Source organism: Psammomys obesus, unplaced genomic scaffold (genome assembly GCF_907164565.1).
Source record: "Psammomys obesus unplaced genomic scaffold, mPsaObe1.curated_primary_1811, whole genome shotgun sequence".
Classification (NCBI taxonomy): domain Eukaryota; kingdom Metazoa; phylum Chordata; class Mammalia; order Rodentia; family Muridae; genus Psammomys; species Psammomys obesus.
This window is the reverse complement of record NW_026596120.1, coordinates 10328913-10349258: the sequence shown is the minus strand read 5'-3', so window position 1 is coordinate 10349258 and position 20346 is coordinate 10328913. Positions and strand designations below refer to the sequence as shown.

Sequence of the window (20346 nt, the reverse complement as noted above, 5' to 3'; positions counted from 1 at the left end):
TTGCCCAACCACCCAAAAGCTAGAAGACAGTTGACTTCACCATCAAGCTGAGTCCTGAGTCTCAGAGCAGAATAGAAAGGGATCTGAGTAGACTAAGGAGAAACTGTCAGGAGACCCTTGTCTTCCATGACTAGCACCATAATTCAGGCCTGGTCCTTTCTTACCTGCCCTAGGGTTGTGGACTTCTAGCCTGTTTCCTGGACTCTCATTGCCTTGGTGACTTGGTCTGTTTTTTTTTTCTTAATTTTATTTTTAATATAAGTTTTTATTTATTACAATGTATTCACTTTGTATCCCAACTGTAGTCCTATCCTCCTTCCCTTCCAGTCTTGCCCTCCCTCCCTCCTTCCCTCTCTCCCTCATCTCCTCCCATGCCCCTTCCCCAGTCCACTGATAGTGGAGGACCTCCTCCCCTTCCATCTGACTGTAGCCTATCAGGTCTCATCAGGACTGTCTTTCATAGTCTTCCTCTGTGGCCTGGTTAGGCTGCTCCCTCCTCAGGGGGAGGTGATCAAAGAGCCAGCCATTGCGTTCATGTCAGAGACAGTCCCTGTTCCCCTTACTAGGGCGCCTATTTGGAGACTGAGCTGCCACGAGCTACATCTGTGCAGAAGTTCTAGGTTATCTCCATGAATGGTCCTTGGTTGGAGTATCAGTCACAGAAAAGACCCCTAGGCCCAGCTTTTTTTGGTTCTGTTGCTCTCCTTGTGGAGCTCCAGACCCTTCTAGGTCTTTCTATCTCCCCTTCTTTCATAAGATTCCCTGAACTCTGCCAGAAGTTTGGCTATGAGTCTCAGTGTCTGCTTTAATACGATGTCGGGTAGAGTCTTTCAGAGGCCCTCTGTGGTAGGCTCCTGTCTTGTACATGATGCTCAATCTTCATTCAGAAAGGCAAATGGGATAGACATTGGAAGAAGGTGAAAATAAGGAACAAGACTTGGTCTGTTTTTAAGAGAATGTATTTATTCATTTAGCATGGAGACTGGGGTATAAAAACATTTGCACTATGAAGACTTCTTCCACCATGCAAAACCTGGGTAAAACGCCCAGAGGGACTCTGGGATACCCCAAGATTCTTCTGTCCTGACGTTTATCGATGCTGGACAGCTTTTCCAACCTTAAGGAATCAACTTTAATTCCTACAACCAGGTAAAAATGTCCCTTCCCAGAGGACCATGTCGCCCAGGCGGGTAATTGATTGCTTCTAACAGGCTGCCCTCACCCTCCCCAGCCCTCCAAGGGCGTTGGCAGCTTCCATCGCTAGGGACGCTCACGCCTCTCGGTGAGGTCCAGTACCCGGGACTAGTCTGGCATCCTGGTGGTCTCCCCCGTCTTCCACTCCCATAGCGGCCACAGTGGGGGTTGGGGCAGCGGAGAGCGCAGGCGCAGTGCCCGCGTCTGGCGCCCCTCTCCTTGCTGGTCGCCCCTGGCAGCCCAGGCTGCAGTGGTCCCCGCCGTGCCGTGCGCGGCGCGGCGGCCTCAGCTGGCTAAGGAGGCCAGAGCGGGAGCGCCGCTCGGGCTGAGTCCCCTAAGGCCCCGGGCGCATCCTCCTGGTCGGGACTCTCAGGTAACACGCCCGGCGGCGGGTGGGCAGCAGCAGGGGGTGCAGGGCTCTTGCCTGCTCGCGGGCTGGTCCCGCCGGGAAGAAGGAGCGCACGGAGTCCCGTGTCGGGGCCAAGTGGTCCACAGGACTCCTCGCTTAGGGTAAGGTGGGCTGGCGTCCGGCGCCCCGCCTACCTGACAGCGCTCCCCGGGGCGAGCGTCTCTGCGGGGCGCCCGAGAGGGGCCACCCAGTGCCCACTTCTCCCCGCTGCTGTCCTGGAGAGCGGAACAGGGGGTTGGCGGATAAAGTCAGCCTCAGCCCCGGGCCTCATCCCGGGTCTGACATCCCGTTGCCGGTGTGGGCCCTCCCCTAGTCTGCAGGGTGAAGGTCAAGGGTGTTGTCCCTCCTCTGATCCACACAAGCTCGGGAAGCGCTTGTGGCGTCATGGGAGTGACCGCAAATGCAACTTTCAGAAACTGCTGGGTGCACTGAGGAGTCTCACAGAGATTCTGCCCGTCACTTTCCTGTCCCGTGTCGAGTCTCGAACTCCAGTCTAGGTGGGCCGAGCTCTTCGCGGTTGTATTAAAAAAAAAAAAAAAAAAAAAAAAAAAATCTTGCCTCGAGAGAGGAGAGGAGAGGAAGGGCCCAGTCGTGGCCGAGGGTGGAGGTGGAGGCTCGGGCGAGCCAGTTCCACTGCATCCGTTCACCGAGAAGAGAATGCGGACTTTCTTGACGGAATTGGTTCCAGATTTAGAATTTTACGCAGCGCGCGTCCGTTTTGGCTCGTTAGAGGGAGGGGAAGGGTCGCGAGGGCTGGCAGGAAGGACGCTGGTGCCGGGGAGTGGGGGCGCTGCGCGGATCCACGTCACCGTCCGGTCTGTCGCCGGCCTGGCCGGAGCAGCTCCCCTTTCCGGGGAGGACGGAGGGCTCCGCGACAGCCTCCCAGCAGGCGGGGAAGGCGGGGAGCAGGCCCGAAGGGGCCTCGGTGGCGAGCTGTTCTTCGGGAAGGCACTTGGAGCGTAGTTGGCGGCGTCCGCGGGGCAGACGCGCCTCATGCCCCAGTAGACGACTTCCTGGGCCCGCTCCAGCCAGAGATAGCCCATTGCCGAGGCCAGCGGACAGGACGGAGCCGGCCAGACCCCGAAAGCCTTCACAGGTGGTTTGAGCGTGGTCTCCTGAGGGTGACACTGCGGGGAAACGCGGTTCACCTTGGAGGGGGCGATGAAGCCTTTCAGCTTGTTTGATTACCTAAGCGAAAGCGCGCCCTGCGAGCAGGCGCAGCAGCGGCCCTCGTGTGCGCGTGTAGGATACATGGATGAGAACATGCCTACAAACATACCGCTTATCTCTGTTCAAAGCTGCACACACGGCCACACACTTCCCAGAACCTTTTATAATCTACCTTATTTATTTATCTATCTATTTATCTATCTATCTATCTATCTATCTATCTATCTATCTATCTATCTATCTACTTATCTATCTACTTATCTATCTATCTTATCTATCTATCTATCTATCTATCTATCTACTTATCTATTTATCTATCTATCTATCTATCTATCTATCTATCTATCTATCTATCTATCTATCTATTTATTTATTTTGACCTCTCTGGAGTTTCTGGACTCTACGGCACCGTTGATTTTCATAATCATCTGTTCCAAAGGCGCCGTGCCTGTAGACTGAAGCGCTTGGTGCTTGGCCAAGCAACTAAATATTCACACATTGAAGTTCCTGAGAATGCTGTACTGGAGGGACCGGGAGTGTAGTTCAGGGGTCGAGTACCCACTCGGCGTGCAAGAGACCTTATGTGGGCTCCTCGGTGCCAGAAAAAAATTAAAAAGAAGAACGAGAGAAAAAGACAGCGTGTTTATTTAAAGAATTTTAGGTAACAGAGAAGTGCTTTCATACAAGCACACGTGCGCTTTAGACGGACGGTTCTGTCTGTTGTGTTTATCCTGTAATTTTGAAGATTTATGATTTGCTATTATAGACCAGTAGTCCTCAGCCCGTGGCTCTTGTATCAGGTATTTTTGTTACGATTTATAACAGTAGCAAAATTACAGTTGTGGAAGTAGCAACACCATCATTTTATGGTTGGGGGTCGCCACAACATGAGGAACTGTGCGAAAGGGTGGAAGCATTGGCAAGGTTGAGACCCGCTGTTAAAAGACAGTTCTGCAAATAGCTTTTCTGTTGGTTTCTGGTTCGGGGACAGGGTCTCAGTGTTTCCCACACTGGCCTTGAATGCAAAATTGTTCTGCCTTAGCCTCCAAAGTGCTGGGATTTACATGGAATTTTGCATATATGCTACCTAGCCTAGTAGCGCTATAATTCTTTTTTCTTTTAAACAGATCTTTTTCTTTTTTCTTTCTTTCTTTCTTCCCCTCTCCCCCAGTTAGGGTTTCTCTATTTTAGCCCTGGCTGCTCTGGAACTCACTCTGTAGCCCAGGCTGGCCTCACAGAGATCTGCCTGCCTCTGCCTCCCAAGTGCTGGGATTAAAGGCATGCACCACCACATCTGGCTTAATTACAATCTTATAATAAAATTCTAGAAGTAAAATTTGTGGTTCAAAGGATGGATATTTTTATTTTTTGATACATTAATTTGTTCAGATATTTATTTTCTTTATTTGCTCTTGAGATCATCTCCAAGTGTACCACATTTAAGGAATATTTACTGGGCAAACATTATTTACAAATTATGCCTAAAAATGTGGATGAATAGATGCAGTAAATCTGAATATCAATAGCCCCATCCTTTCACCAAAATCAGGTTTTGTCAGTCCTCTAAACATATTTTTTTAATTAGACAGAGAAAAAAACACTTCATTTATTCATTAGAAATATTTATTTCTCATTTTGTGACTTCCTCACTTATGTATTTACTTTCCTATTGGCATCCTTATTTTTTAACTCATGCAAGCCCTTTGTATACTATTGTATTGTTTGTTCTTCCTTTGAAACAAAGTCTCAGTATGTATCTCCAACTGGCTTGATAGGACTCCCTATGTAGACCATGCTGGCCTTGAACTCAAGAGATCCACACACAAGTACCTGGGATTAAAGGTGTACACCACCACATTTTTTTTTCTTTTTAAATTTGTAAACCTTGTTTATAGTATTATGCTGTATAGAAACTTTCAATGTGTATTGTAGATTTCTATTAGAATGGTGTGTGTGCATGTGTGTGTGTGAAATCAGCTTTAGGGAGAAAGGATTTATTTTAGCTTCTAACTCAAGGTGGCGTGCACTATGGCAGCTAAGTGACCCAGCTGGCACCATCACAGCCATAATCAGGGACAGAGAGAAGTAATATGCCGTTTAGTCTGAGTCCTTTGGTGTGGCATATTTAATTTTTAGGAATTCCATTACAGTATTTTTACTTTAAATTTAGTCTGTAGTATTTTAAAAACGGCTAGCAATGCAATTTTTAAAAAAGAAGCCATCCTTTAGAATATTTTTCTGTAGCAGCAAGAAAATGTGTCCAAGTACGCTAATTAGCCAAAAAATGGGAATTGATGCATTATTTTTATTATTTCTAATTCGAGAGCTACCTATGCATAGAACTGACACACATAAAGTTGGTCACATGCCTTTTGGCAACCATCCTGTATGGATCGATGTAATGTATTCTCCAAAACTAAAGAAGGATTACTTGGGTATTGATTTAACTGTTCTGTATTATTTTCTTCATTTTCAAAATATTTTAATTCACAAAGATGGCTAAGTTCCTTGATGCTTTCCAGCTTGGATAGACAGCATTGCTATCCACACTTGAGACCTCCTGGCAGACCTCTGCCAATATTACTGTACCTAGCAATCTGCAAGTCTGTGGTTATGAGAATCAGACCCTCCTCAGCGGTCACATGCTCCAGGAATTTCTGCTTCCTGATGATCTGAACAGAAACCTAACGTTCTGCCGGCTCAGGATGAGGAGGAAGGGGAGAGGTGAGAAGATAACTGGATCCTCACTGGGCTCTTCCAGCCTGTTAGCACTCTGCTGGTTCTAAGAGTCTTGCTTGCGTGTGTTGCTGAGACACCTGTGGACACGGGTCGTGTTCGAAAACATTGGCACATTGCAGTTCCAGCCGTGAGCTACCGAGGTGTCCTCCTTACTGGATGTTCTCCCTGCATGTGTTGATCGTAACACCAGGCAAAATCTCCTTCCTCATCACCACACATAGGTTGTTTTTCCTGCCTTGAGTCTCTTAGCAGTAGTGGGGAGATGTGAAAAGGGAATAATAATCACTTGACTGCCTCCCCTTTGACTGTTTTCACTCATTTCCCTTCTGGTTTGTACCCAGGAAATACCCTTAATTTAGGCAGGGAAATGTCAGAGACCAGTTGAAACCATGGAACTTTTTTCCTATTCTTGTTCAAAATTTTACTTCACCCTATGTTAATGTGTTCACATAATTTAAGATATGGACATTTATGTAACTATATTGCTGAATTGTCTACTCTCGGTTCACATAATTATTCTGTGTATAGCCAATGGGCACATGCGGTACAATACTTTATGTGCACGTAACACAGGTTCTGTTACGATCACGCAGGAAGTCAGTCCTCATGCCTAACATTTTACTGGGGTGTGTTTAATCACTTCCTGACTGTGTATAATCCTTGATTCGGGAGTGAGTTCTTTTTACTTCTGATACCACAGTATCAGTCAGCAGCTTTACTGGAATCTTTACCAGTAAAAGAAAAGAAAAGAAAAAAGAAACAAACTTGGTGATCCATTTTTCTATTGGGTATTTTGTTTTACCTTTGGTTTCTGTCTATTGCTGGCTGAGCCACTGTTCTGAACTGGGGTGAAGGTCTGGAGGGAGAGTGAGTGAGGCTGTTGAGAATGGTGGGGGATGACAGCCAAATTCTCATCTTATTTCTGGGGTCCCCTTATGTCAGAGTCAGGAGATATGAGAGAGTTAGACCAGAGAACTGTGGAGAAGCTCTGCATCAGCTTCAAGGATTAAAGGTCAACAGTGAAAGAGTGACTTTCTTCAATCCAGGCCAGCTAAGCTAGAGAGCTCCTGTCTTACCAGCATTTGTTGACTCTGGTTCTGAGGAAGGACCTTCAAGATTAAAAAAAAAAAAAAAAAAAGATTGTCCTCATCTTTGTTCTTGGAGTGGTAACAGTTTATCAGGGGCTCCGGTGATGTACACACACAAACCACAGTGAGAGAGTATGTCAAGGACTGTCATAGCATCCCAGAAGAAAGTGTTCCAGCACCCAGACAAAGAACAGATCGTTTAGACAGAAGCTTTTCCAAGTGAGTTTCCAGTCCCCAGTTGTCTCAAGTTTTAAACAAACGGTCTTGTGTTCTCTCATGATGGGAATCTGGCTCCTATTAGCCTCAATATATTTATTTGCTCTTTCTTCTTTGATGTAACCAATTTCCTGACCTTCAGCCACTTCCTTGACCCAAATCTTCCCAAGACTCAGTCCTGCCGGTTCTGCCAGCCTCTCCATAGACAGAAGAGAACTGTAGACCAAGAAATTGAAATCCTAAAGGTGCTAATTGCTTGTTAGAGCCTTTTATTGGATCTTCCATCCCAAAAATGTCCACTTATAAAACTGCACCAATGAAGACACTAAAGTAAAAAGAGGCTCTTGGGTAATGAGATGAAGAGCTAAGGAGGCAGAAATGAAGATCTGGACAGCGAGTGAGCCCCCAGGGACTTGACCTCCATAAGAAACATGGGGGATCAAGGGTAGAGCAGCTCAATGAGGGCCATGGTTGGAAGATTCTCAAGCATCTCCAGTATCACAAATACCCTTGTACATGTGTGTGCATGTGTGCATACGTGTGTGCGTGTAGGCTTGTGAGAGTCAGGGCTCCCTGTGTCGGCTTGTCAGGCTTGGTATTGAGCATCTTTACCCACTGAACCGTCTTCCCACACCCTTCTCTGTTAAGAACACATTGCATGAAGGCATAAAAATATCACTTGCTCTATTTTTGAAGAGGGAAACGTTGCTTCTTGGAGCAGCTTCCGAAATTGCAATCCTAGGAGAGAGATGACAGTATCTTCTGCTTTAGTGCTGACTCCACTTCCTGGTCCAGAACATCAGAAATCTGTGCGTGCACTGAAGAGCAGCATGCAGTCCATCTGTTCGGGTCAGATTTTCCCACATTAACATGAAGATTTATGGGGTGGCAACTATGCAAGAAAAGTCAGTGGTAATGATGTTACATTCTTTGCTGACATTTGGAATCTACATTATATTTTTAGTTTGATATGAAAATACCATAATACACACAGACACATGCATACACTGATTCTTTCAAAAGCAGTAACAAAGGCATCTCCTCCAGTTTGCAGTCATTTACCTCTGTTTTGGTTTAAGCATGAAACACCATCCATTCATATTTTCCCTGTAGAATGGTCTATTTACCACAGCTTTACTCCCACAGATGGCACAGACATACAAGAACTATGCATGGCTTCTGGGGTGACTTGTTAGGCTAACATACAGAGTAATGATTTCTTTTGCCTTCTTAAGAAAGTAGGTTAAACTTTTTTTTTTCAGATTTTAAACAGATAGGTACTTACATAGAAAAATAAAAAAAAACATACAAGTACATATATATATATATATATATACATGCATATGAATTACTCTATATAAATAGAACCCAGCCATGAATATTCTTTAGGGTTATTTTTGTTGTTGTTTTAAGTCAGGCATGTATCTCATGCATCTCAGCTAGGCTTCAAACTTTCTACGTAGCCAAGGACGGCACTGACCTCCCTATAGTCCTACTTTCGCCTTTAGAGTGCTGGGATCACCGGCTTGTGCTACCGTGTCTGGCTTGTGCGGTGCTCGGCATCAAACCCAGGGCTTCATATGTGGGCAAACACTCTTCCAGCTGAACTCCAACCCCATCCCATCCCGTGGATGCTCTTTTATAAATTTCTCTTAACTCAGTAATATGACATACATATTTTCTTATATCATTACATGCACATATTATTATCCTTTTGAGCAGCTGTGTGTTACACTGATGTTTCCTTTGGCCCCTCCCCAGTAGTGGGCAATTAGGCTCGTTCTAATTTTTCATCCTATAAGGAGACCCATGGAGACTGACCTTATGTGTGCATTTTATGTGCCTCACCGATGACAACCTTAGGTTCTGTTGCTGGAAATGGCATGGCTGGGAAACTTACACGTGAAAATGTTGCTAACTAGCTTTCCATGAGCTGGATGACACAATGCTTGTCGTTAATGTACAGGCTCCTTGGCAATGACAGGGACTTGATAAAGTCTTTTCACCTCTGCAGAAAGTATGTATTCTACATCCATTAATAGAGTGTGGTGATTTTACTATGTCTGTGTATACTGTGTTGCCTACCAGGTATTATAAAGTTTACTTCATGGTGTGACTTATAGTTTGGTCTGAAACAGGAGGGCATCTAAGGACCATTTCTTAATGGTCTCATCTTTGGGACTTTACTGAAATACAGTATCTAGGAAGGAGGTGACTGAATTGTAACTTTATTAATTGTAACATCAGTCTGTCATGTGAAGAATTAGTTACGATCAAAACAAATCAAAAATGTGAAAATTTGGGACTAATTCACTGTGGCATTTCCAGACATTGGCCTGTAGTAGAGTTTTCAGGCTTAGGCTTGGTGGTCACACGGGTGACCAGCAGGAAGAACAGTGCAGATGGGGGCAGGTGGTGCGTGGGGTAAACTGTCGCTCTTGGGGTGTTCCTGGTTTTGTTCAGAGATTCTTGCAGATCTAAGATGGTTGCAGGGTGTCGTTGAACTCAGCTGGGATCTTTGATATTTTTTCATAAGACTTAGGTAAATGATAAGCAACCAAGAACTACATCAACAACCAAGGAGTTTGTTTTACACTTAATTAGCATGTAATCAATACAATAAATCAATGATTTAACCATGTAGATACTTGTAGAAATGTTACAAAACAGAAAAGGATCATTTAACTAGGCATAGTGGTTGCACACCTTTAATCCCAGCACTCAGGAATCAGAGGCAGGCAGATCTCTGAGGCCAGCCTGGTCTACATAGTAAGTTCCAGGACAGCCAGAGCTCACCGTAAGACCCTGTCAATTCCCTCCCACCAAAAAAAAAAAACACCTGAAAACAAAAACCAAAAAGAAAAAAAGATAATTTATTCTTTCCCTTCTTCCTAGCTATGCCTCCCTTTTAACCTTCAGACAGTTAGCAACAAGCTGAATTTAAAGGTGCAGGTTTCCCTGCAAATTGATTTTGCTTAAATTTTTTTTCTTTCAGGCAGGAGGAAAATAAATGTCAGATGATAAGTATGTGTCATCTGAGAATGGCATATTTTATGTAAATTGATAAAACTACTTTGAGAGATTAAAAAGGCTCTGCTGGGCGGGGGAGTGCTGATTGTAAGTTGTGAAACTTGGGTGCGGGGGCCGTGGCTCAGGTAGAGCATTTGCTTGACATGCGTGAGGCCCCAGGATTGACCTCTAAAATCAAAGAAAAAAGACTAGCGGTGGAAGTCTTGCATTCTAGCATGTTCTTAGCTGCCAGCCAACATGTTCATTAGTGTGCCAGCATGGATTTTAAAGTGTCACAACACACTTACTCTGTGCCAAGCCACGCATCATCACCTCCACATAAGCCAAATCCGTCCACTTGTTTGAAAACTACCACATAAAAATAAAAGCTTTTGTGAAAAATGCCTCTTTTCAAAAACCTGGTATTGCCAGGCATGGTGGCTTATGCTTTTAATTTCAGTCCTCTGGAAGCAGAGGCAGGTGTATCTCTACGAGTTTCGGGCCAGCCTGGTCTACATATTGAGTTCTCAGACAACTATACAGTGAGACCCTGTCTCAAAAGACAAAATGAAACAAAACAAAACCAAAACCTGGAAGCCCTGGTGTATGCAGCTTGTTATACTCCATTAAGTCATTGAGTATCACTGAGAGGTGAGGAGCCAGGCTCCTCTTACACCAGCGTGTGCGGTCGCTTTCAAGATGCTGGCATATTGGATGGTTAGCCTGGCCACAATCAGATGTCAGTTCTACTCCCTACTTCCCTTTTCCAATGCATTCTGCTCTTCTCCCCCCCCCCCCTCCCCTCCCCCCCCCCCCCCCCCCGTTGCCTCACAGTTTCTGCACAATTTGCAGGTTTCTCCCAATGATCTCCTGACTTTGGGCCTCCAGCTCAAATCTGGACTAGCTTCCCTATTCAATGGTCATCTCCCTCTCCACACCCAAGCCCTCCAGGCCTCTCTTCTGACCTCTAATTTGTGAATCCCGTGATTATCACTTTTGTCCCTCCTACAGGCCAGATGGAATGAGCCCAGTAAGATCCATAGGTCCCTGTTCTAGTCTCCATGGTTCAGCCCAACCATTCTTCGCCGCTTTTGACCACATACTTCTTGCTCTTTCTAACGTGGCTCATTACATCGTCTAGTGCCATCTTACCTAATTCAATGCAGTCTCTGATAGCCCCATCTTCAGCCAGCCTAACTCCTTCAAAGCAGCCTGATTCTCCCGGAAAGTCTCTGCTGTTCAGCCTCAGATGAGGATTTTCTCACCCAGCCCTTTGCCGAAGCAGATTTTGGCCAACATGCTGAGGTGCTTGTCATTTAGTCTCATATAAGCTGATTTTTTTTTTCCTAGCCTAGATCACGATCACTTAGCTCTGGCATTGTTATGTACCTGTTAAGCATGTCATCATCACAGACAGTGTCACCACTGACCATTCAGGAGACTGGTTCAGTGATGGAGATGGATTTGGACTCTGTCATCCCTTCTCCACTTCTTCTAAAGAAGGATGTGTGTTTGTAAGATGGTTCCAGGGTCAGGAAGTGCAGCCAGGGACTGTGGAAACAAGACTAACAATGGCTCCTGTAATACACAATGCAGCTGTCTAAGGGCTGGACTGTCATGGCCAAGTGCTACAGCCAGATTGAAAATGCAACAGACTTGTCCCTGCTCACTCAGAGTACATTCCCCCTCATCAGCATTAAGAAGCTCATGGATAGATTGAAGAACCTTTATCCTACCACTTTTTTTTTTTTTCATGGTAGGATCTATGTCAGGACTTCAGATATGCTAGAAAAGCACTCTGCCACTGAGGCAAATAGCCAGCTTTTAAAACTTTTGCTCCTGTCTTTTGGTTATTTCTGTCTGTGCAGGTGCATATGAGTGCATGGAGGTGTGTGAGCAAGGGGAGGCTGGAAGTTGCTGTTCCTCAGGAGCTGTTGGCAGGGTCTCTCACTGAACCTGGAGCGCCCTGGTTTGGCTAGGCTGTCTGGCCAGTGAGTTACAGCAATCCTTCTCTCTCTGAGTTTATAGTGCTGGCATTGTTGCATGTACCATCACACCAAGCTTTTACACGTGGACTGGAGATCAAACTCAGTTCTTCACACTCACACAGTAAAGCACTTACCGACTGACCTAACTCCTCAACCCCAACTTTTTAATTTTCAAAAGACAGGTTGCCCAGGCCTGCTTTGAACTGGACTCTATAATTTGGAAACAAGTGCCAATTTTTTTCCCCCCATTTTCCTTCCCTCCTGACCTGGTTTGAACAAGAAAGGCCTCATATGCTCACATATTTGAATACTTAGTCAGCAGAGAGTGGAACTGTTTGGAAGGATTAGAAGGATTAGGAGGTGTGGCCCTGTTGGAGGAGGTGTGTCACAGGCTTTGAGGTTTCAAAAGCCTCTGCCAGGCACAGGCTTTCTCTCTCGACTGGCTCTTGCATCAGGATGTAGCTCTCGGCCACTGTTCCAGTGCCATGTGTGCCAGTAGGCTCCCTGCCATGATGATAATTGACAAAGCTTTTGAGATGGCAAGCCAGCCTCCAATTAAGTGCACTCTTATATGAGAGTCGCCTTAGTCATGGTATCTCTACACAGCAATGGAACAGTGACAAAGACACACCACCTATTCCCTTTTCTTTGTTTAAAAAAAAACATTTTTATGTGTATGTAGGTGTGTTTGCATGATTTCATATGCATCACATGCATTCAGTAACCAGAAGAGGGAGGTGGAGCTCCTGAGACTAGTCATGGGTGGTTGTGAACTGCCATGTGGGTGCTGGGAACCAAAGCTGGGTTCTCTACAATAACAGCAAGCACTGAACCATCTCTCCAACGTGCCTTTTTTTTACTTTTGAGACATAGTCTGGCTTTGTAGACTAAGCTAGTCTTAGGTGCTGGGAACCAAAGCTAGGTTCTCTACAACAACAGCAAGTACTCTTAACCACTGAACCATCTCTCCAGCTTGCCTTTTCTTACTTTTGAGACATAGTCTGGCTTTGTAGACTAAGCTAGTCTTAAACTTGTAATCCTCCTGCCTCATCCTCTCAGGTGCCAGGATTATAGGTGCATGCCACCATACCTAGTTGAAATTCATCCTCTAAAATCCCCCAAATAACATTTGAGTATAAATATGTAAGATAAGCTCCTATTTCATCATATCTACAAATTGTGTAGGAATTCCCCAGTCAATTTAAAGCCCAGGATAGCCTTTTCTCTCCTTTTTATTCACTACGATGTGGGCTGTTCTGCTCTACCATATCTCCCCTGCCATGAGGAACTGAACCCTTGGAAACCAGAGAGATGGGAGATTATATCTGCTAAAGGCAGAGCACTGTGTGGGAGATGCGGGTTACCTTGAATATAGAGACTGGCTACTTGTGAGCCCTGCCCTTGGGTGTACGTCTGAGGAGGCTGACTAGTAGAACAATGTCTTTGGGCTCACTGAGCAGATAATTACACATGGGGTACACACATGTGGGTGTCCCCATAGTCACCTTACTTCTTGACTCTTACTTCTTGGCCACTTGCTGGGAGATATGTTAGACAATCATGGATTTGGAATTCACCTTGGCTTCCAGCCCTGCGTTCCCAGAGCTGGAGATGCTACTGGGATTGCCAGATCACTTCCTGTACCACACAGTAGACAGGTGGTGCCTGTGGCGACAAATCCCTGTCTGCCAAAGGGGCTAAGTAAAGAAGGAGAAGCAAAGCCCTGGCCTGAGTGTACATTGGAGCACTTGGGAGCCTGGAAGCAGAAAGGAGAACTTTCACACATTGCCTTGACTGTAGGAGACCCTATCTCAACCCCCACAAATGTCAATATATATTAGTGCTTACATGTGTGAGAACATACACAAACATACACATCAAAAATTGAATCTTTTTTAGTCTTCAAAACTTAAAATGTGGAAAATAGTTACTTCTGGCTAGTATAAAAAGTACTAAGAAATTAAGCAATCACTTTTTAATGTGGATTTAAAGAAGTGTCATTATAACTCTGGTAAATATTCAGGTGACAACTTGGAAGTATTTTGAAATACTTTACCTATTTCACAAAGCCGATTCCAATGTTAACATTTATTGATCTATTGATCTTAAGCAAACTCAAGGTATATCTTATTCTAGCCCCAAGTTTGAAAATAGAAAAAAGGTACAAATTCAGTGAACCTGTTGTCCTCAGTCATTCACTTGAGGTTCACAACCATTTTCTCATGTTTTTTTTTTTTTTTTCCTTCTCTCAAGGCTTAGAGCCTTGAAAAAAAAATGGCACCTCATTTTAGGCATTCCTTCTCCCTCCCCAGTTGGAAGTATGCCTAGACAGAACATTTTAATTTGCCCCTTGCCCTTGAACGCAGAGAAAGAGCAGTTAGAAAGGAAGGGATGAGCAGCGATGGGTCCAGTCACTGTTAGAATGGCAAGGAAATATGAGCCTTTTGGGGCCAAGTGATTACAGTTGGTTTTTGTTCAAGACAATGAGGCACTAGGCAAGAAGGCCAAACATTAAAAAAAAAAAAAAATGAAAACAAACAAAAAAGGCAAACCGTAAGCCCCACAGTACAAAGGTCTCCGGCAGCAGAGATCTGGGTCCTGAGGACCTTAGGCACAGACCTGAGAAACCTGTATTTGCATGCCCACAACAAAGGGACAAAGACCCTGATAGAAACAATTTCAAGTGTCAGAGCGTGAAATTAGGACCATCGAGGGACTCATCATAGGTATTGGCTTATGCTACTGTGAAGCCGGATAGCAAGCCTGAAGTCTATAGAGAGGTAGTCAGGGAGGGGAGATTAAGAGCAAGCCGGAAACTGGTGAACACAGACTGAAGCTTTGTTGTGTAAGAACAGCAAGGAAAAGTAGTTGATGGGCAGGTAGGAACTTTAGGGGAATCAAATATTTGGATCTCTGAAATTATAGGACTAAGCACTACTTAGATATTCCCCTTATTATGTTAGCTCAGTCTTTTAATTAAGTTAAATTCAACTGATTGGGGCTTTTTTTTTTTTTTTGACAAGATCTCCTGTAGTCTGGGCTGGCCTTGCCAACCCTGTGAATCTGAACCTGGCCCTGAACTCCTGAAGTTTCTGCCTCCACCTTCCGAGTGCTGGAATTGCACCTTGATCAGGGGCTTTTAGTCACAGGTACAAAGTCCCTTCATGACAGCATTTAGATTTGGGTTTGATTAAATAGGTGAAGTCTGTAGTTCAGCATGGCTTAGTTTACACATCAATAGGCGATTACACAAGAGGAGCCAGTATGTGGGGTGTCCCTTCATGTTCCTTCTTTGTTGTGCCAGGATACTAGAGAAGCTACAGCCCGAAAGATGGGGACTTAGGCAGTTAAGACAAACCTTTCCACATGGCAGCTCACAGCTGTCCGTTACTCCAGTTCCAGGGCTTCTTGTACAATCCCTCACACAGTCACACATGTAGGTAAACATCAACATAAAATAAAACACCGACATGAACATAAAATAAAAATAAATTATACATAAAAGGTAAACCTTTCTTTACATTAAAATATTTATGTATCATATGTGTGTGCGAGTGTGCATCGGCACACAGGTACCACGGCATGTATGTGGAAGTCAGAGGACAATTTGCAAGAGTCAGTCTTTCCTTCTACCATGTGAGTTCCAGGGATTGAGCTCAGATCATCAGCCTTTTTGGAGTGCACCCTTGGCCACTGAGACATCTTGACAGCCTGATAAACCCTTCTTACGGTCCCCAAAGGGAGAAAAGAAGGAATAAAGTAGCAAGCCACACACATTCCCTAATCATGCCCCTTGGGCTGTGGATTTGGCCTGGCCTGTAGCAGGAAGGGGGAAAGCTTTAAATGGATATGAGGGAATAATTTTAACAATAGCAGCAAATGAGAAGTTATGGAATGTAAAATTTCATTAAGATAATTAGTGGTCATCAAGGAAAGGAGAATTGACATAGTTAAATCGGGTACAGTTACTAGGAACATAAAACTGCAGAGCTGAGCCAAGCGGGAAGCGACATGATTACATTACACAAATTAGATTAGAAGTGCTGCAACTGTTTAGACAAAGGAATAGCTGGAGATGTCAGAGAAGGCTTGTTCCTAAAGACAGATTTGAATTAGACCCTCACAGGCAATTAGTATTTAGAAAGTTGGAGCCAAGGAGGAACTAGTAGAACAAAACCTTGGAAAATTATTTTTATATACATGGTACAAGGTCAGGCAGGACACCATACAGATTCCTGGAGCAAAGTGTGGATGCCAAGGGGCCGAGTACAGACCAAAGCCTCGCCAAGCAGGGTACCAAATGCCTGGCAGAGAGTTGGATTCAACGTTTCTTTTTTTGTTTTTGAAACAGCATCTCACGTGACCCAGGCTAGCCTCAGATCCACTCACTATGTATCTGGGGATGGCCTTGACTTCCTGGTCTTCCTGCCTTTGTCTCCTCAGTGTTGGGATTGCAGAGGTTCTCTGGGCTAGTTGAAATTTGATAGTGTGGGAATGAGGTCTGTGAAGAACTCTAGGCTTTAGAATGGAGAAAACTTGCAGTAAAGTTTTTTTTGTTGTTGTTTTGTTTTTTTCTTTCTGAATCTTTTAAAGACCGATTAATGTGACAACAGAATAACACAGGTGGGATGTAGGGGTAGGCTGGAACTGAAGCGGGACAGACATGGTGCCAGGGTAACATTCTAGTCTGGAACCCACACCAGTTTCATCTAGAATAATGACATTAACATGGAATTATAGAAAAAAGAAAAATCTGAGAAATATTTCAAAGACAAAAACAGTAAAACTGACAGCCAGTTTGGAGTGTGGTGGCAGAAAGGATAACTCAGAGTATCCCTTGATTCCTAGCTTGGGAATCTGGAGGGACTGTGAGATCACTAACAGAAGTGAGGGAGTTGGGAAGAAAATTTCTTCTTGGAGTTTGAGTCTGTGACTAAGTTGGAGCATATTGACGCGAAAGCCATGATTTTAAAATGGAGATGACTGGAAATAAAGAACACTGGTGGAGGGGCTGCAAGAAAGAGGTGCGTTAGGAAATTGGAGGGTCTGGAGGCCTGGCTGGTATTTTTCCATGTCTTCTTCCAGCTGAAGAGGACCTTCAGAAGAAAGGGAGTAGACCCAACAGCTGGATGTCCAGATGGTGTCAAAAGAACAGAAATGGATTTGATTCTGGGGTCATGGTGTAAGACCCTGGAATTGATGAGTTTGGGTAAGAATTTGGAGAATCATGAAGATAAAAAGGTTTCCTTTTTTGTCTCTTCCATTTTATGGTGGAGAGTTCCAATGGACTCTACTTATGTGATACAATATATTGTGAGATCATCTTTTAAGGTGGAAGAAAAGAACCACTGAGAAGGAAAAAAATTGTTCAAAGAAAGACAAGAAGGTGCACCGAGTGAGAAAGAATAACACTGTAAAAGATACCCAGTGCTTCATAGGATAACTGTAGGTGAAAATAGATAAATTTACTGCTAACATTTATTGAGAGTTTACTATATAAAGCGCTATGACAAATTCTTTATATTCAGTATTTCTTTAATCCTTACTTTGAACTAAGCTTAATATTTTTCCTAATCAACAGTATAGCATGATACCAAGTGCTGGGATTAGAGGTATTTGCCACTGCACTGGGCTTAGACTCTGTTAATATGTAGAACTGATGATGTAACATACTTCTGGGAACTGATGAGATGGCTCAGTGGTTAAAAGCACTTCCTGCTCTTTCAGAAGTCTTAGCTTTGGCACCTAGAACTTATGTGGAACAGCTTACAAGCACCTGTAACTCAGGAAATTTGACACCCTTTTCTGGCCTGTGAGGATACCTGCATAAACACACACACACCCCACAAACACACTCACAGTTTTTTTAAAAAAATCTTTAAAACATGTTAGATATATGTACTTACAATTTAGAACATAGACAAATGGACATAAATAAAAAGGCACGGTGTGACTGAAATTGCTTTTTAATTTTTGTGTTTTTTTTAAAGATGGATAGAAATGAAAGGACAGGAAAATATTATTGTGTCATGAAAAATGAGACACAAAGCTGAAAGAGACAAGCTGGGTATGTGGTGCATGCTCCTAGCAGTTGGGAGTTGGACACAGGGGGACCAAGAGTTTAAGGACAGTATGGGCTACATGAGACCCTATTTCAAAAAACCCATTAACCAACCAAACAAAAGAGCTAAGTGAGACAAAGAACAAACAGAATGAGACACTGGGAAAGGTTTACGATATGAGTGATAAGAGGTGGAAAGGGAAAGGTTTACGATATGAGTGGTAAGAGGTGGAAAGTTCAATTGAGCTTCATTTATATGATAATGCATGTACCTACCAGATCATCTTTTCCTATTATATTTCCTGGAGTCCTTATGATCTCTGCCTCTCATTGTTGAATTAGCATCTATTTATAAAATAGTAATGCAGTTTTCAATGGAATGAACATGTATATTTTTCTTTTTTTTTTTTCTTTAAATAGAATTTGTTATCTGAAGAAATGGACACTTCTCCATCCAAAAAATATCCCGTTAAAAAACGGGTGAAAATACATCCCAACACAGTCATGGTGAAGTATGCCTCTCATTATCCCCAACCTGGGGATGACGGGTATGAAGAAATCAATGAGGACTATGGCAGGTTTATGGAAGAAAACCCAAAGAAGAGTCTGCTGAGTGAAATGAAAAGAAAAGGAAGAACTTTGTTTGGAACCATGGACACTCAGCCGCCATTGACAGAAGATCCAAGAGCCAGTGGCATGGGGCAGTTCCAGAGCTTTGCAGAAAAAAACATTTTTCAGTCCCGAAAAATGTGGATCGTGCTGTTTGGGTCCGCTTTGGCTCATGGATGTGTGGCTCTTATCACGAGGCTGGTTTCCGACCGCTCCAAAGTCCCCTCTTTAGAGCTGATCTTTATCCGTTCTGTCTTGCAGGTCTTATCTGTGCTAGTTGTGTGTTATTACCAGGAGCCTCCCTTTGGGCCCAGCGGATATAGATTGCGACTTTTCTTTTATGGTGTGTGCAATGTTATTTCCATCACCTGTGCTTACACCTCCTTTTCAATAGTTCCTCCCAGCAATGGGACCACAATGTGGAGGGCCACAACCACCGTCTTCAGTGCTGTCTTAGCCTTTTTACTTGTAGATGAGAAAATGGCTTATGTCGACATGGCTACAGTGGTTTGCAGCATCTTAGGTGTTTGTCTTGTCATGATTCCCAACATTGTTGATGAAGACAATTCTTTGTTAAATGCCTGGAAAGAAGCCTTTGGGTACACCATGACTGTGATGGCTGGGCTGACCACTGCTCTTTCTATGATAGTGTACAGATCCATCAGGGAGAAGGTCAGCATGTGGACTGCGCTGTTTACCTTTGGGTGGACTGGAACAATCTGGGGAGTGTCTACTATGTTTGTCCTTCAAGAACCCATCATCCCTTTAGATGGAGAAACATGGAGCTATCTCATTGCTATATGCATCTGTTCTACTGCTGCATTCTTAGGAGTTTACTATGCCTTAGACAAATTCCACCCAGCTCTGGTCAGCACAGTACAACACCTGGAGATTGTGGTAGCTATGGTCTTGCAGCTTTTAGTTTTGCACATATTTCCTAGTGTTTATGATGTTTTTGGAGGGGTGATCATTATGATTAGTGTATTTGTCCTTGCTGGCTACAAACTTTACTGGAAGAATGTAAGGAGAGAAGATTATCAAGAAATACTGGACTCTCCCATTAAATGAACACCTGGTTATTATTAGCTTGTTATTGTCTAGTTATTAACATGTACACTGCCATTTTAGTATTTTCCTGTAGATGTCTTTTGTGTTATATTATTGATAGAGTTCTATATAGTATAAATAATTGTGAAGATGCAGAAAATATTCCAGACTAATATATAAAAGCATAAATATTAATAGATGAAATATGTCATGAGTGGTGTCTTTATAATTATTAATAAAATGTGATTGTGGTAGATGAGTATCATTCTCCATCACTAATGACACAAGACTAGGAGTTTCAGATCAAATTTCCGTGGCCATAAATTTCTAAAACTCAAAAAATGTTTCTGTTTTCACTTTGAGACAGGGTCTCTGTAGTCCCGGGACTTGCTCTGTAGACCAGACTGATCTTGAACTCACAGAGATCTACCTGCCTCTGTCACCTGAGGTTGGCATTAAATGTGTGTGTCACTATGCCTGGCAAAAAAGTTTATTCTTTGTTGTTGTTGTTTGGTTTTCAAGACAGAGTTTCTCTGTGTAGTCTTGGCTGTCCTGAACTTAATTTGTAGACCCAGCTGGCCTTGAACTCACAGAGATCCACCTGCCTCTGCCTCTGCCTCCCTAAGTGCTGGGAATACAGGTGTGTGCCACCGTGCCTAGCTAAAATTTTTATTCTTAATGTTTTACAAATATGCAACAAACAGCCTTCCATATTAAAAAATATTTATTCATGAAAATTACACTATTGGATAAAATGTTGAACACATTAGCTAAAGTCCGTTTTTCCTGTAAAAATCTAAGAGGTCCTAAAAGGGC

General features: G+C 43.7%; 1 protein-coding gene across 4 annotated transcripts; it reads left to right on the top strand.

The window, feature by feature from the left end:
- Positions 1-1099: 1099 nt before the first annotated feature.
- On the top strand, positions 1100-20006 carry Slc35g2 (solute carrier family 35 member G2). Of its 4 annotated transcripts, XM_055629882.1 has the most exons (3): positions 1362-1567; positions 16899-17022; positions 18295-20006. In XM_055629882.1, the coding sequence occupies exon 3, from the start codon at positions 18313-18315 to the stop codon at positions 19549-19551; it is 1239 nt and encodes a 412-aa protein (XP_055485857.1). In that variant the 5' UTR covers positions 1362-1567; positions 16899-17022; positions 18295-18312; the 3' UTR covers positions 19552-20006. The 4 variants fall into 4 exon arrangements, with proteins under 4 accessions (XP_055485858.1, XP_055485857.1, XP_055485856.1 ...); XM_055629883.1 differs by lacking the exons at positions 1362-1567; positions 16899-17022 and adding an exon at positions 1100-1149; XM_055629881.1 differs by lacking the exon at positions 16899-17022.
- The last annotated feature ends 340 nt before the right edge of the window (positions 20007-20346 follow it).